Source organism: Maylandia zebra, linkage group LG18, assembly GCF_041146795.1.
Source record: "Maylandia zebra isolate NMK-2024a linkage group LG18, Mzebra_GT3a, whole genome shotgun sequence".
NCBI classification, from domain to species: domain Eukaryota; kingdom Metazoa; phylum Chordata; class Actinopteri; order Cichliformes; family Cichlidae; genus Maylandia; species Maylandia zebra.
Genome location: NC_135184.1, coordinates 12,839,467 through 12,854,668, shown reverse-complemented (window position 1 = coordinate 12,854,668; position 15,202 = coordinate 12,839,467). Strand labels below are relative to the sequence as shown.

Genomic DNA, 15,202 nt, shown 5'->3' with positions numbered 1-15,202 from the left:
TTCCTAAGATGAACTCTAGTGGGAAAAAGTACACTAAAATGAGCAGGTTAACATTCATTGCTTATAGTAGAAAAACTTGAGTATTCTAACTTTAGGAGTAACTGACAGGTTTTAGCTTCACATGCAGACAGAAATTATGAAAAAGTCTTTGAGCGTGTTGTACAGCAGCTGCCGACAGCTTACCGTTCTCTCCCTCTGGTCCCTTAGCAAACATGGTAGACCAAAGGCACAACTGCATAAAGAGTAATACAACTTTAATTCATCAGAGAAAACAAAAATTACCTCTGTATTATAATTCAGAAATGAAACAGGCTCAAACAGTCTTGGCAGGGAAGAAATAGCACTGAAATATCTTGGTGCAATTACTCCCCTGCAGCTGCGGGCTCTTTTCTGTGTGACAATAAAAGAGGCTAGATATATTAGGAAGAATGTTTATGTAGGAAAATACATTTTAAGAAAAGAAGCAGTACAGCTGAGAATCTCTGCGGGGTTTCTCTTTATGTTTGTGCTTTTTTCTGTCATCTACCGCTGGCTTGAAACACAAAAATGTTTAAGGGAGAATAAGGTGATACGTTTTCATTTAACAGGAAACACAAAATTAGAAATTAAAAACACAATCGGCTTATTCTTTTCATTTCCCTACCAAAATAAAATGGGAAATAAAATAACATAAAACAAAAACAAAAAGCTGAATTTTCACACTCGCACTAAAACCAATCATGTAGCATCTGCTTTACTTTAGTCACAGCAAAAAAGAAAAAAAAACACATCGATATGCAGAAAGTTCATCAGATTACTTAATTCAAAAGCACACAGAGAGCTAATACAGTGCTGACCTTTCAAATGACTCACCCACTCTGCTTGTCACACTTGCTTTCTCGCACAACTTTTACTCTCCCACACTGCTAACCATTAGCATTTCCCATCACCTCTGAAACAGTAAGATAATGCAGAGTGCACAGAGTCGTCCAAAAAAAACATAATTATCATCTGTAGCACAAGCGCAGGGCTCCCTACGGGCCGCTACAGTCGAGGCCTTGTCAATTTATAGCTATAGTCTACCTTTTCACTTTATTGCTTCACTCATATAAAAAAAGCAATCCCGTGGACAAAGCAAAGAAAATGAAATCCTGTCTTCAAATTGCTACTTTAGACTCAGTTAGTTTATTGGTGGGGAGGTTTTAGTCAACTCAAAATCCCACTAACCTCAACCAGAAACAGCGCAGACTAATCGAAGAGCCACTGAAGCTCAGATATCCACCTTTCACTTTAGTTTTGACCAAATGCAGCATGTTTGTGCCTTTGAGTTATTAATAAATATCGTGTCCATTAGTTTTGTCATCCTGCCTCTAAATAAAGGTTGGACTCTGGATAAAAATGGCTGCTTTGGAAATGGTGAGCATAAGAAAACCTGCAAGTTAAAGCTCCTTTAAAAAAATAAAAATAAAAAATCTAACCACCAATACTGAAGCTGGCTGTGGACCCTGTAGGGATAATAAATGTACGTGTGTTGCACATGGATATAGATTTTTAGATGTGAATAATTCAGAGACAAATCTCAAGGGAATTTATGTGCATTTAGTGCCATATCTGTCTGTCTGTCTGTCTATCTATCTATCTATCTATCTAAATCACAGGCAGGAGTAGGAGGGGAAAAAGGGTTTTCATGGCAGATAAACTCATCAGTAATTTAGTAATTAACACAAAACAGGCAGGCGTGATAAACCAGTAGACTAAATGCGTTCCGCTGTGACAGGCTGAAAGGCGCTTATCTTAATATCATAATGTTTAAAATCCACAGTAATTATTCTTTACGGAGGCGTGAAATTGATTCCAAACATTTTCTTTTTCTCCTCCTCACACGGTTTGATCTTTGCTCCCCCGAGACGACCTTTAATGAAATTCAATTTTGAGCTTTGACACTTTATGCCGCTCTCACACGTCTCACACCGAAAGATATCAAAGTTTCATCTGTGATGAATTGTTTCGTACTGCTCGGATTTTAAAATGTTTTCACTTGTATCAGCGAGGAGTTGGACTGCTGACATAACCGATGCTGGATAAATTGATTAATTAAGAGAAAGGACTTTTATTGACAATGAAGGCTTTATTAAGGCAGGCCTGACACGCACACTGAGACGGAGAGTGATTCTGTCAGACAGCTGGATAACCTGAAGCAGCTGAAGCAATGAGCTCTGAGAGGTCAGCCCCCCCTGCTGGAGGTGACATGCAAACATGAAGCCTAACACCCCAAAATGAGGTGAAAGCGCCTCTGAAATGTTGTACTTTGTCTTCTTTATCTCAGTTAAACACATTTACACAGGAAATGGTTTATTGGATTGAGGCTTAAATGAAGCAAATTAAATTTTGAAAATTTAATTAGTAGGTCACCTTTAATAATTGAATTTGTGCTAAAATGATCTGAGTGAAACGGCTTCACAGTCAGGACTGAAGGGCACGATGAGATCTGATAAAAGCAAAAGCAGTAAAAGAATTCACACAGTAGATTTTAGCAAGATGGTTTTGTGTTTATGACAAACAAGTTACAACTACAGTCCAGGACCGATGTTACCCATGTCATGTAAAAGAGTAACACTTTCCGTGTGACAGAACACCCCTAGAATTTATTTTAATGTAATTTTTGTACCTAATAATAAAGAGAAATATCAAGATTCACATTTTAAGATTCATTTAATTTGCATCATGTATGATGTGTTATCAGGGTGAACCAGGGCTGGACTGGGACAAAAAATCGGCCCGGGCATTTTGACTAGAGACCAGCCCACCAGGTATTATAGGAAAAACCATAAAGCCTTTGAATGAAAACAAACGCTGTTGTCACAGTAATGTACACTGTCTTGTTGGTATATATGTATCAGTCTAATAAACTTAAACCTACACCATGCTCCCTATTCTGGTATTCTAAACAGTACCCAAAAGTAGACTGCTTGGTCGAGTTAACCTCCTAAACTATCTACAACACATGGTGAAAACCTGAAATTAAGACAGAGGAGACTAGAGGTGAGACATGATCATTACTGATTACTGATGACAGATTTAGATATATTTTCATAAACCATTCATTTGCCACATCAATAAACAGCATGGCAGGGCAAAATATTTTTTCTAACATGGCAACCTTCAAAAAGTGAAAGGAGACAGAAAGACAGGTGAGAAAGAATAAAACTTAATTGACTTTTTGATGGCATTTTACACAGAATACTGGTACAGAATCTAGAAAATGTGGGAAAATACTGGCAAAATCAGCTGATCATTGATCAGTTTCATGATTGAAGTAGAAACAGGCATAGCTGGACTGGCCATCAGGCATACCGGGCATTTGCCCGGTGGGCCGCTGGCGACTTTTTGTTTTTATGGGCCGATCGATTTTTTTTTTTTTTTTGGAAGGGTATAAATAATGAAAGGTGTTGGATTGGCCAATTGGTCATGATCGACTCTGGGCTGGACCAATTACAGCCGAGGAGGTCGGATGCACCCTCCCCCTTGTTTAGCAATCTTATACCAGGGGTGTCAAACTCAAATACACAGTGGGCCAAAATTCAAAACTGGAACAAAGTCGTGGGCTAACGTTAATATTTATTGAAATATATTTATTCCTCCAGATATAAGAATGAATCTTTTCTTATGGACTCAAACAAGTTTTGCTGAAAAACTGAATATGGAACAAGCAAAGCTTAATACTAAACAATATATATATTAGCTGTATAATACCAGTAGGCCAGCTCTAATAGTAATTTGTAATGTAATTAGGCTGCGGGCCAAATTTGGCCCGCGGGCCAGAGTTTGACACCTGTGTTATAGACGAACTAAAGAAAATGAAGAACAAAAAAAGGAAAGGAGGTGCAGAAAAAATTAGGGCCAAAAAGAAACAAGCCCTTCAGGCAGACGCTGCCAAATGTTTAAAAATAACTGAATTGTTTGGCGGTAGCTATGGCATAGCTTCCACAGATTTAGCAACATCAGCAAGTGGTGGAGGCCAGCAGGTGGATAAGGGAAAGGGGAGGCAAGAGGAGGCATAGTGGCAGAGGAACTGAACTTCAGGTAAGAAGTTATGACCTGCTGTCTATCTGTGTCAGATATAAACCAAGTTTAGTTGTATAGTTTGTTTTCGTTGTGCTAACTTTTTACAGTCGCTTAGAATAACTGGTACTGCGTACTAGCTAGCATGAGGGAGTTTATATACTGCTGGGCGGGTGCTATGAAGTTACTGATAGTAAATTTTATTTTATGCTTAAGGTTAGTTTCTCAAACTCCTCAAAATCTTAACAAATTGTGCCAATCCTTACATGTTGCACCAGGCTGATTTATCATCAAAAGTGGAGAAGTCTGTGACAGAGGAGACAGAAGAGCAGCAGATGGAGATGGAGAGATGACTTTATGGAGAGATGACTTTATGTCATCCATGAGGGATGCATTTGACATATGTTTCACATATTATAGGCCAACAAGTTAGTTATAGCAATTTAAATACGAGCAATCAGTTTGTGGCAAATACCGGAAATCAGTTTTTGGCAGACAATCACTTTTTGGCACAACACCGGCTATTGCAATTAATAATACAACAGCTTCTTGCCATTTTTTATGTTTCTTTTTATCGCTGTGTAACTGAGTTCAATTGAAAGCCTGCATGCGCTAGTACCTCTTGCCACAAGTTCCCAGAATCCTTTGCGGTTTTACCCCTGAATGACGTCACATTTTTGGTGGGCCGGTCTCTAGTCAAAATGCCCGGGCCGATTTTTTTGTCCCAGTCCAGCCCTGGAAACAGGAGAGGGAGGGGAGAGAAGAAGAGGCAGCTGTGCAGCAAAGACAGAATAACTCCAGCTTTGTGTCTTTTTCATTGTAGCTGAAGTCCGGGACAAACTGTGCTCCTTTTCACCTCAATACGAAACGCGCAATATTTTCTCTGAATAGGAGACGATTCCGTTTTTTACGGGACGGTTGGAAACTCTAATAATTAACCTTATAAATAAAATAAGATAAAACAAGTTCAACATCAATAACATCATAGCACCCGCCCAGCAGTATATAAACTCCACAAAATATGAATAAAAACACAGGAATATTATTCCAGATTAAATAAACTTTAAAAAAAACCTTTAACTTTAAATATTTTGCTCTTCATAAAAATATATCCTGTCAAAATTATGCAAGTTAGAAATATGAACATGCTGCCAAAAACCCCCAGAAAAAATAAATGAAAGCATTCACAGGGTTGGAGCCGCATGTAGACGGAGCTGGGCGTTGCTTCAGGAATGGAACTAATAAACTGTGCGGGCCATTCAGTGTCGTACTTTCCCTTGAGTGCATCATTACACTGCAGCTCCATCTGAATCTGCACAGGTGCAGTTCAGCAAAGTCCGCTGACTTAGTTCAACATTACTTGTCAACAGGGAAAGTGAGACTTGTGTCAAGCCAGCCTCCAATTCGAGACTTGAAGTCAAGCCAGCCTCCAGTTTGTTTTACGTTCCCTGTGTATTCAAATTATTACGGGAATGGATGTGGAAACCGGATTTCAAAATAAAAGCCAACTTCGAGTGAATCAACAGATATGTTAAGAACATAATAACATATAATTTAGGCTTCTTTTTTTTTTTTTACAAACTCTAATGTTAGATCTATATGACACAGCCTTGTACCCTAATTGTGCCCTGTCACTATCAAGGCCATCTTATTTTGGATTTCAAAGTAAAAGCCCTGTGAATCTTCATTTTTGAACTACTCTTTCAATGACTTCATAATGCTCTTAAAAGCAAAAGTCGTATTTCCAAATACTATTTGAACTTTATATCAACACTTTCCAACCACAGTCTTCTTCACAGTAATACCATATCAATATCAAGTCAGTCTGATTTTACCTTTCATAGTAATGGCCCTTTGAAATTGCTGATATTTGACTTAATCTTCTAACGATTCAAAATGCTCTAAAATGGAAAATTGCTGTTTCCACAGGGTAATTCCACTTTAGATCAACAGTATACAGCCCCACAGTGATACCATATCAATGTCAAGTCATTCTGATTATGCCTTCCAAAATAAAAGACTTTTCAAATTGTCCACAATTGACCTAACTTTCAGTGATTTCAAAATGCTCTAAAATGGAAAATTCCTGTTTCCAGAGGGTAATTCCACTTTAGATCAACAGTATACAGCCCCACAGTGATACCATATCAATATCAAGTCATTCTGATTTTGCCTTCCAAAGTAAAAGCCTTTTCAAATTGTCCACAATTGACCTAGCTTTCAGTGATTTCAAAATGCTCTAAAATGGAAAATTCCTGTTTCCACAGGATAATTTCACTCTGTATTTACAGTATAAAGCCCCACAGTGATACCATGTCAATATCAAGTCAGTCTGATTTTACTTTCCAAAGTAATGGCCCATTGAAATTGCCCATATATGACTTACTTTTGTAACGATTTTGAAATGCTCTAAATAGAAAAAATCCTGTTTCCACAGGATAATTTCACTTTAGATCAACAGTATACAGCCCCACAGTGATACCATATCAATATCAAGTCATTCTGATTTTGCCTTCCAAAATAAAAGTATTTTAAAATTGCCCATATCTGACTTACTCTTGGAACGATTTCAAAATGCTCTTAAATAGAATTTTGCTGTTTCCACAGGCTAATTCCACTTTAGATCAACAGTATACAACCTCACGATGTTACCATGTCAATTTCAAGTCATTCTGATTTTGCCTTCCAAAATAAAGGCTTTTTCAAATTGCCCATATACAACCTACTCTTTTAACGATTTCAAAACGCTCTAAAAAGGAAGATTTCGGTTTCCACAGGGTAATTCCACGTTAGATCAACAGTATCCAACCCGACAGTAAAACCATGTAAATTTCATGTTGGTCTGATTTTGCCTTTCAAATTAATGGCCCGTCGAATTTGTCCATATGTGATATACTCTTTCAATTATTTCAGAATGTTTTAAAAATGAAAATTGCTGTTTCCACGGCATAATTTCACTCAAGATCAACAGTGCACACTATCACGGTGATATCAAGTCAATTTGCCTTTCAAAGTAATGGTCCATTGAAATTGTCCATGTATGACCCACTCTTTCACTGACTTCAGAATCCCATTAAAAGCAAAGTTGCTGTTTCCACAAGATCATTTCACTCTACATTGACAGTATACAACCCCACAGTTTTATCACGTCAGTATCGGAATTATAATTATAATTAATTATATATATATATATATATATATATATATATATATATATATATATATATATATATATATATATATATGTATGTATGTATGTATATATATATATATATATATATATATATATATATATATATATATATATATATATATATATATATATATATATATCAATAATAGTACATCTATATAAAATGATATCGCGGGCCGGATATAAATGTACGCCGGACCGGATGTCTTGACTTTGACACATGTGCAGTGTTTATACCATTATGGGAAAAAAAACCAAAAGCCATCGGCACATAAAAACGAAAAATCACCATCGGCCCGATGGCCAGTCCAGCTATGGGGTGAACAGGCCATGATTGGAAAGGATATTCCAACTTGATAATCTGATTGTGATACAATTGCATCCGTGGATCCTTGTTTTACTTTGTGGTTTCTCTGATGAGTTTCTGTGTTTTGGTCGTAGCGGTAGTTCTAGTTCCCCAGCATTTCGTTAGCTTCATAGCATAATTGCCTAAGTCATTTGACTAAGTCAATGACTTAGGCACTTATGCTATGAAGCTAACGATTTCCCGGTCTGTCTTTAGGTACTTATGCCTTCTATGTAGAGCCCAACCAATATATCGGCCCTCACTATATTGAGTAGTAAATCTAAATTTTAAAAGTACAGTAGTAATGGGACAAACAGTCTTCAACCAGAGTGCACTATGCAGCTTCCCTGTTGGCAGCACATGTTTGGAAAGCCACAAACAACAACCAGCTGACCTGAGTCGTGCAGATCATAAATGAGTAATCTACAACTTGTTGTAACAGTAAATAAAGATTTTTCTCAACCCTTCTCTGTCAGACATTTTCTGGCATACTTTAGATAGAGCTGTTCACGTGTTTTTTTGAGCAGGGGGACATTGCAGGGGCTGCAAGATTTCAACCTATTCCCAATGGTGTTTTAGTGACTGTGGTTCCAAATTCCTTTAGATCGTCAACAAGCTCCTCCCTTGTGGTTTTGGGCTGATCCACCACCTTTCTCAGGATCATCCTCACGCCATGAGGCAGGATTCTGTGTGAATCCCCAGATCGAGGAAGATTAATGGTCATTTTATATTTTATCTGCTTCCAAATACCGTATTTTTCGGACCATAAGACGCAGACGCACCGGATTATAAGGCACAGTAAGCAAAATAAAACAGTCAGGTAAGTCAAATTTTACTCAACTCATTCTTCTTGCTTCCGACATTTCTGTACCATTGATTCATTAATGTTGAATCCTCTTGCAGCTGCTCTGTTCCTATGTTGTTGCAGTATATTAATGACTAACCTCGTATTGTGGATGGATTATCTCAGAGGTTCTCCTGACTGAAGTTAGGTCCGTTTACAGCATCCTGCCATGCAATTGCATTTGTCCCTAACCATCAGGAACCCTCACGTTAACTTTTATCGAGTGGAAAAAGTTAGCGTTCATCATCCAGCTTCACTGTGTTTATGTTATGCTAACAAAACTGTGTCGCTAGCGATCACATAGCACATCATTATATACCAGCTAGTCCAACTTCAGTAATCCTACAAATGTCACTGCTGTTTAGTTTTCTGTCTTCATTTATGTTGGAAGAGATGGCAGAGCTGTACGTTTTTATTTTTTCAGAAATCTCTCAGTCAGAACGTGCCATATCATATTTAGGTGGAAAGTAGCGAGCTAACTTCCTGCTAACTTCTAACCCTGACATCCTTTGGTGGCTCTTTGATGTAGCCCATGATGGTGGAGAGGTCAAAGAAACTGATTATGTTAAGTGTACTTTACACATAAAGCACATGTCTGTAACTGATTGACTGATTGCTTGATTGTAATCACTTGTCATCTATGGGTGGATGGTTGGGGATCCAGTACTTATTTCACTCAATGATGCCAAAATCAATTTCTAACTTTAAGGTAATGTTTTTATTCTGGATTTTTGTTGCCACCATATAAAATGAATAAACCATAAAATTTAGAGACTGTTCATTTCTTTGTAAGTGAGCAATAATTATTCCCCAAATGTAGATTTTAATCCAGCCTTTGCACAGTGGAGTACATGTGCCTCCCCAAGCCCAGTGAAGTTAAATTGTTGTAACAGCATGTGATAGGCATGTTCCTATGGTAACTGAAAGAGTCTGTGGATTAGTTGGATCTTGCACATATTGTATATTGTATATCAAAATGAAAAAGTTCTGTACAGAAATAAAGCAGTATTCATTTAAAGGACTTGCACTACAATGTAAAACCTTCGGTCCTTCACTACACTTAAGAAAGTAAGACCCTTTGAACTCACAGACACAGCAGGGTAAACCACGCTGGTCTGATGCAGACCGTTTTAATTCCATCACAAGCACAAGAGCTCAGCACAAGTCAAACTTTACAGGACAACAGCTACAATTAGCAACACGCAGCGCTTACTTGCACACATGTTGCATGCAGGTAGTCATTACAGGACCCAGCTGTGTATTGTCTGCCTTTAAAACTGTCATCGCCAACAGCGTTTGCCTGCTCCAGGTGACTGTTGTGTGCTTCAGCTGCTGAAACGTTTGTTATTGAAAAGCAATCCTTGTATCCGACAGCTGCAGCCCATTTCTGAAATGTGGAGTTTCTGGTTTTGAGGGAAAAACAGCACCAAAGGGCAACACCAACTACTTCTTAAATAAAGACTGAGAAAAATGCCTTCATTCATCATCCAAAGTGAATGTTGGGTCTCATTTTTGTTGTGATCAGCTGGTAGACTCTCTGATTCTGTTATGTGTGGAGAGAGCTGTATGAACCCATAAAGAAATATATAAAATGACCCCATCTATGTACTGAAGTACACATATTACTTTTTATGGTCTACAGGAAGCTGAATATATTAACATGTACAGCTATTATTTAATAAAAATGCAGGGGGAAAAAAAGCAGATTTTAAAACTCAACAGCCCTGTTACAACCAGACAAGCACAGGCACACGAACTCTATTTAAAATAGAACAAGATAAGCAACTGCTAACATTTGTCTTCTTCTGGGGATTAAATTGTGCTCAAAAAATTGAAAACTTTATAAAACCTGAAAACAGAAACTCAAGAAGTTGCAGGAGTCTCCCAGATCTCCTGAGTTAGGATATGCTTGATTTACAATAAATGTGGGGGTTTGTACAGTAACAGCAAAAATGCCAGTTTGCAGCTGCGTACAGGCTAGAAAGCCTGCATTGATTAACATTGCCAGAATAACCAATCCTAAAACAACTACGCTAGCAGTTTCATTTCCTGTTTCTCATTACTTGATCACACTGAGATTCTTTACATGTCTAGTGATAAACTGAACAAATGACATGACATTCAGTTTAGAAATCTTTAAAATATCTCAAATCATGTGTACCATCAAGATTTCTCTGATTAGGGGTCCAGAATCAGCACGGCAAAGACTCCAGTATTGTATTTTCATAGATTTTAAAGTTTTTCCTGCTGATCAGGTCATTCATACTACACCAAAGCAATATAGTAAAAGATAAATAATTAAATGACACAACAGTTAGAGACATAGAAATGTGTTTTGATTCTTCGTACAGTTTGTCCCCACTAAAATAAACAATTAAAAATAGGACATTTTCTGTTAATTGACAAAAACTTTTATAATTAGAGGACACACAATATTTGACACATTTATTTCTTATAATTTAAACCCAAAGAGTTGTGCTGACAGATTTGTTATTTACTACATCAGTTTTTCTTTAAATATGCTGTTAAAACTGTACTTTTTTCATATATTTAGATCTCTGACAGATTAATTGGAGATAAAGTATCTGAATTTCGGGAGCGGGACCATGAGTTCGGACCATGAGCTCCTTTCGCTTCTCATCTATATAAGTTCCCCCAGCTCTACAAGCTGTCCGTTCTTGTTTACGTGCCCCACCCTTCCTCCCCTTTTCAATTCATTAACTTCTTCACTTCTATTTAGTACATGGGGATCTGCCAGGCCCGGGAGCCACCACCAGTCCCCTTTGAGGCCTTCCCCAAACCGCAGCTCAATTCGTGTCCAAGCCATTCACCTCTATCTACTAAAACGCTGTCAAACCTCAACTAAGGACGTGGGCCCAGCGAGTGAAATGCAGAGTTAAACTTCTTTACACTGGCAGAAAGTGGCAGAAAGGAGGGTTTCACTGGTCCAGAACACAAAAGTGGGCTGTATGTGACCTGCAATCTAAAATGAATGTGACATCCATGCTCTAATGCATTGGCATAACTGGTCCTTTAAGCTTTTAGCTCCATACTCTGGACTTCCAGCTACACAGCAGGTTGCGCTTCAGATGAATGAATTGGTCACCATGGAGCTGTAACCTAAAAAAATATATTTTGTGGGGTAAGCCTAACCTTAAAGTAGTCACTAGGTTTTAATCATTGCTAATTATATTTCTGTAAATTTATGGGATGTCACCGCCGCATGAGCTCATTCAGAGCTTGTGCAATTTGGACTTGAATGAACTGAAGAATTTCTAGCAGCAAACACCTTCACCCACCTCTGATTTAATGATACTTAACAATGTCTGTTTTAGCTGTTGTTTGGAATTGGGTTCAATCAAGTGAGCATGTCCAGGCCTAAATTGTTACCTGGCCCATCATCTTCATGCATTAGCAGAATGCTAGCATTTTAAAGGACTTACCTTTCCTGTAAGAAAAACAGGGCATTTGTGATTAACTCATACATATTATAGATATTCTATTTGCCCAAACTAAGAAACAATGTTGGCAGTTAGATCCATTAACTCCATCCATGACGGCTAGCTCAGGTGCAGCTAGTTTCTATACTATGGGTGTCACTTCCTGTGACACCCATAGTGTTTGCCATGATTAGCCTCATCATTTCCTGTCTGCATTCGTGTTTCTCTGACAATAGAAGCAAAATGAACAGAAAATCACTGCCTTTAACCTCAAAAACATTCATCAGGGGTCTTGCAGGGTTGCTTACTACCTTTCAAAATATATATTTATATTTATAATATCTATTTATGGTAATTGTATTTGGAAATAAACAGCTTATTGTTGCACATGTTGCAGCAATAAGCTGTTTCTATAATGGGCACAAACCGGTGAAAGCCTAACACTGTTTGCCAGCTGGCACAATACACCCCTGCATGTTCACTGCAACAGCTGGGGACTGATGCATGGAAATGATGTGTATAATCACAGAGTAAGCATCACAGTATTTGGAATAGATTGACTCTGTGTTTTGATTCTTCTCTTTTTCTATGTTTAGCTGCCAAGCAGATGTGTCTGTGACCGCAGTGTAAACAACAATTATCTAGAAATTAAATTCAAGTGATTTTTTTTCTTTATTTAGAACTTTACAAAATCTAAACAAATGAAGCTCTGTGAGGATCAAAGTTACAGAAAACCACTGAAACTAACTTTAAATACACTCAAGTAAAAGAGAATGTACAACAGAGAGAAAATCCTGCCCACTAATTGAAATTCAAAGTAACCTAACTCTACCACACATCTATACAAACGCCTCTTTTCGACAAACATACAAACATAACACACGGTGCTATACGTGGCATGGCACTCTTTTCTTGTTCCTGCTTTATAAGACCAGACTAAAACTAGGAAGCCTTCACCTTGTTTGAGAGAGTGAGATGGATTATTTAAAAGCTGCATTGTTTTATGATTGATCTGAAGCTTGGTAAAGCCTTAAGGCTTCTGTCGGAGGTTGTGGTCGAAGAAAATTAGAGACTGCAGAGTGAGCTGCATTGCCCAGCAGGTGTTGGTTCTGAGACTGATTTATTTTAAAATCTATTTGTACTGGTTCATGACGCCCCTGAGGAAATCTTCGAAGCGTGGAACAGCAAGCTGTGGACCGGCAGCCTCCTTGGCCGGCTCATCTGCAGCGGAGGCTGCGGCGGCGGGCTTAGCACGACGCAGGCGGCAGTTGTAGTCGTATTCAGGATCGCAGTCTGGATCAGGCAGGATTATGCCATCCTCACTTGATTTCATGGCCTTGGCACCAGAGGGTGGAGCAAACTTGTGACAGTTGGGGTCAAATGGATGGCAGAAGAGCTTGGCTGGAGCCATGACGTCAGCCTTAGCCTCACGACTACTCTCGACTGGGATGCAGTCTCTGTCATAATGCACATAGCAGTCGTAGCCCTCCTTGGTCTTGCCACGGACACCAAGTTTGTAGCGTACCTGGTTGATTGATTGATTGATTGATTGATTGATTGATTGATTCATATGTTTTTGGATCAAAACAGATGCAAAGCAGACCGTGAAAGCATTATTCAACATCAATATCATTTTACTACATTATTAAACAGACCAAATGTTAAAGAAAAGATGAATTAAAGAATTATTCAGTCAGAAGGATTACACTAGATTAGATGAAATGACAGAAAAATTCAAGCCTGTTTACAGGACTTCAGATTCAGACCTGGTGCTCTGGTAGCTGTGGAGGCAGCTTGCGCAGAGCAGCAGCAGCTGCCAGTATGCAGTATGGGTCGTAGCGAGGGTCGCAGGACAGAGGAGCAGCAGGATGTGCAGGCTGATTCATGGGGGCGTACTTCACCACAGGCTTGGTCAGGCTGGCCAGCCTGGTAGCAGTCAGGGGGTTGCAGCTTGCATCAAACAGGGGGTTGCAGTGTTGCTCTTTAGCAGCCAGAGGAGCGGGAGCGTTGGTTGCACACAGAGGATCAACAGCTGGGTCACAGCTGGGTTGCATCAAGTGGTAGAAGCCAGTAGAATATTTCTGGACCAGGGAAGCCATGCAGTGGGGATCCTTTGGGTTGCATTTGAGGGCAGCATAAGATGGAGCTGGACCTTGGGCTGGACGGTACCCATAGGCTGCTCTCAGGTGGTACTGCAGACACTCTACATCTTCAGGTTGGCAGATTCTGAGCAATTCAGCCCTCTGCTCAGCACCCAGGAAGGGCTCCAGGACAGGAGCGTAGTAGTAGAAACCAGTTTGGCTCTTCATTGGCACCGGGGTATAGATAGGCGCTGGCACTTTGGCTGGAGCTGAAGGTGGCTCAGGGGCTGCAGATTTGCTGGTAACAGGGAACATGCAGTAGGGGTCAGTATAGGGGTTGCATAGCCTGACATCAGCAGACTTGATGGGGGCAGGCATCGCCACGGCCGCCTTTGGTTTGCTAGTTAACTCGGCGATGCACTCCGGATCTTCAGACTCGGCACAGGTCTTGTAGATTTCGCTGAGGTGGTTGAGGTAGTGGTTAAAAGTCGGTCCCTCCTCTGACCTGTGCTTGTTCTGCAGGTAGGCCACATACAGACGATCAAGGTCCTCAACCTGAAGATGTTTGGAAAGGGGAAAAACAAGTTAACCTCCTCAAATCCAAAAATCAAATCAAATGATACAGAGGCCATAGAGAGTAAAAGTAAAACAAAGAGGAACCCCAAAGATAAATTTGCAGAAATCCTCTGTTGAGAAAAACAGTTACTTTTTCACTTTTGTGTAAACCACGGAGCTTTCACAGATACTACACACTGAACACATTAAGAGGTTAATAGCTTATTAAAAATTGTTCTATAAAAATATCTGGGCAAATTTAGTTCTCTGAACTGCATAAATAAGGAATCTGTTAAAACTAAAAAGGTGGTTGAACCTTTCTGTTTCCTGCATTAAACGTGGCATATTTAATTTTAAAAAGGAGAGAAAAGTTCTCCTCAAAGTGCAGAGTAGTGATGCAAATTGTTGCCTCAATTTTTAAAGGAAAAACAAGCACAGTTTCATAATCGTGACTGGGAGAATCTGAATAATTAATGTGAAACAAGCTCCACTCACTCCCTCCTGGTTGTGGCTGTCCATGAAGTATTTGTACCATCCCCAGAAGTCAGGCACGCGTTTGAACTGGGGCACAGCCACGACGGGGACGTTCCTTCTGTCACGAACCAGCTTTTTTAGGCTGGTCATTGCCTCGGCTTTCACATCATCAGACACGGCGGCCACTGAAGGGAAGGAAGAAGAGAAAACATACAGGACTGTAGTTAA

At 39.3% G+C, this 15,202-nt stretch overlaps 1 protein-coding gene across 1 annotated transcript in view; it reads right to left on the bottom strand.

The window, feature by feature from the left end:
* Positions 1–12,530: 12,530 nt before the first annotated feature.
* and2 (actinodin2) overlaps positions 12,531–15,202 on the bottom strand; it is a 7,912-nt gene continuing 5,240 nt past the window's right edge. The window contains exons 4-6 of the mRNA XM_004555357.2: positions 14,996–15,159; positions 13,631–14,500; positions 12,531–13,389 (exon numbers count right to left, since the gene is read on the bottom strand). Coding sequence (XP_004555414.1) covers positions 12,997–13,389; positions 13,631–14,500; positions 14,996–15,159 — 1,427 coding nt within the window. The 3' untranslated portion in view covers positions 12,531–12,996. The remainder of the gene's footprint in view (positions 13,390–13,630; positions 14,501–14,995; positions 15,160–15,202) is intronic.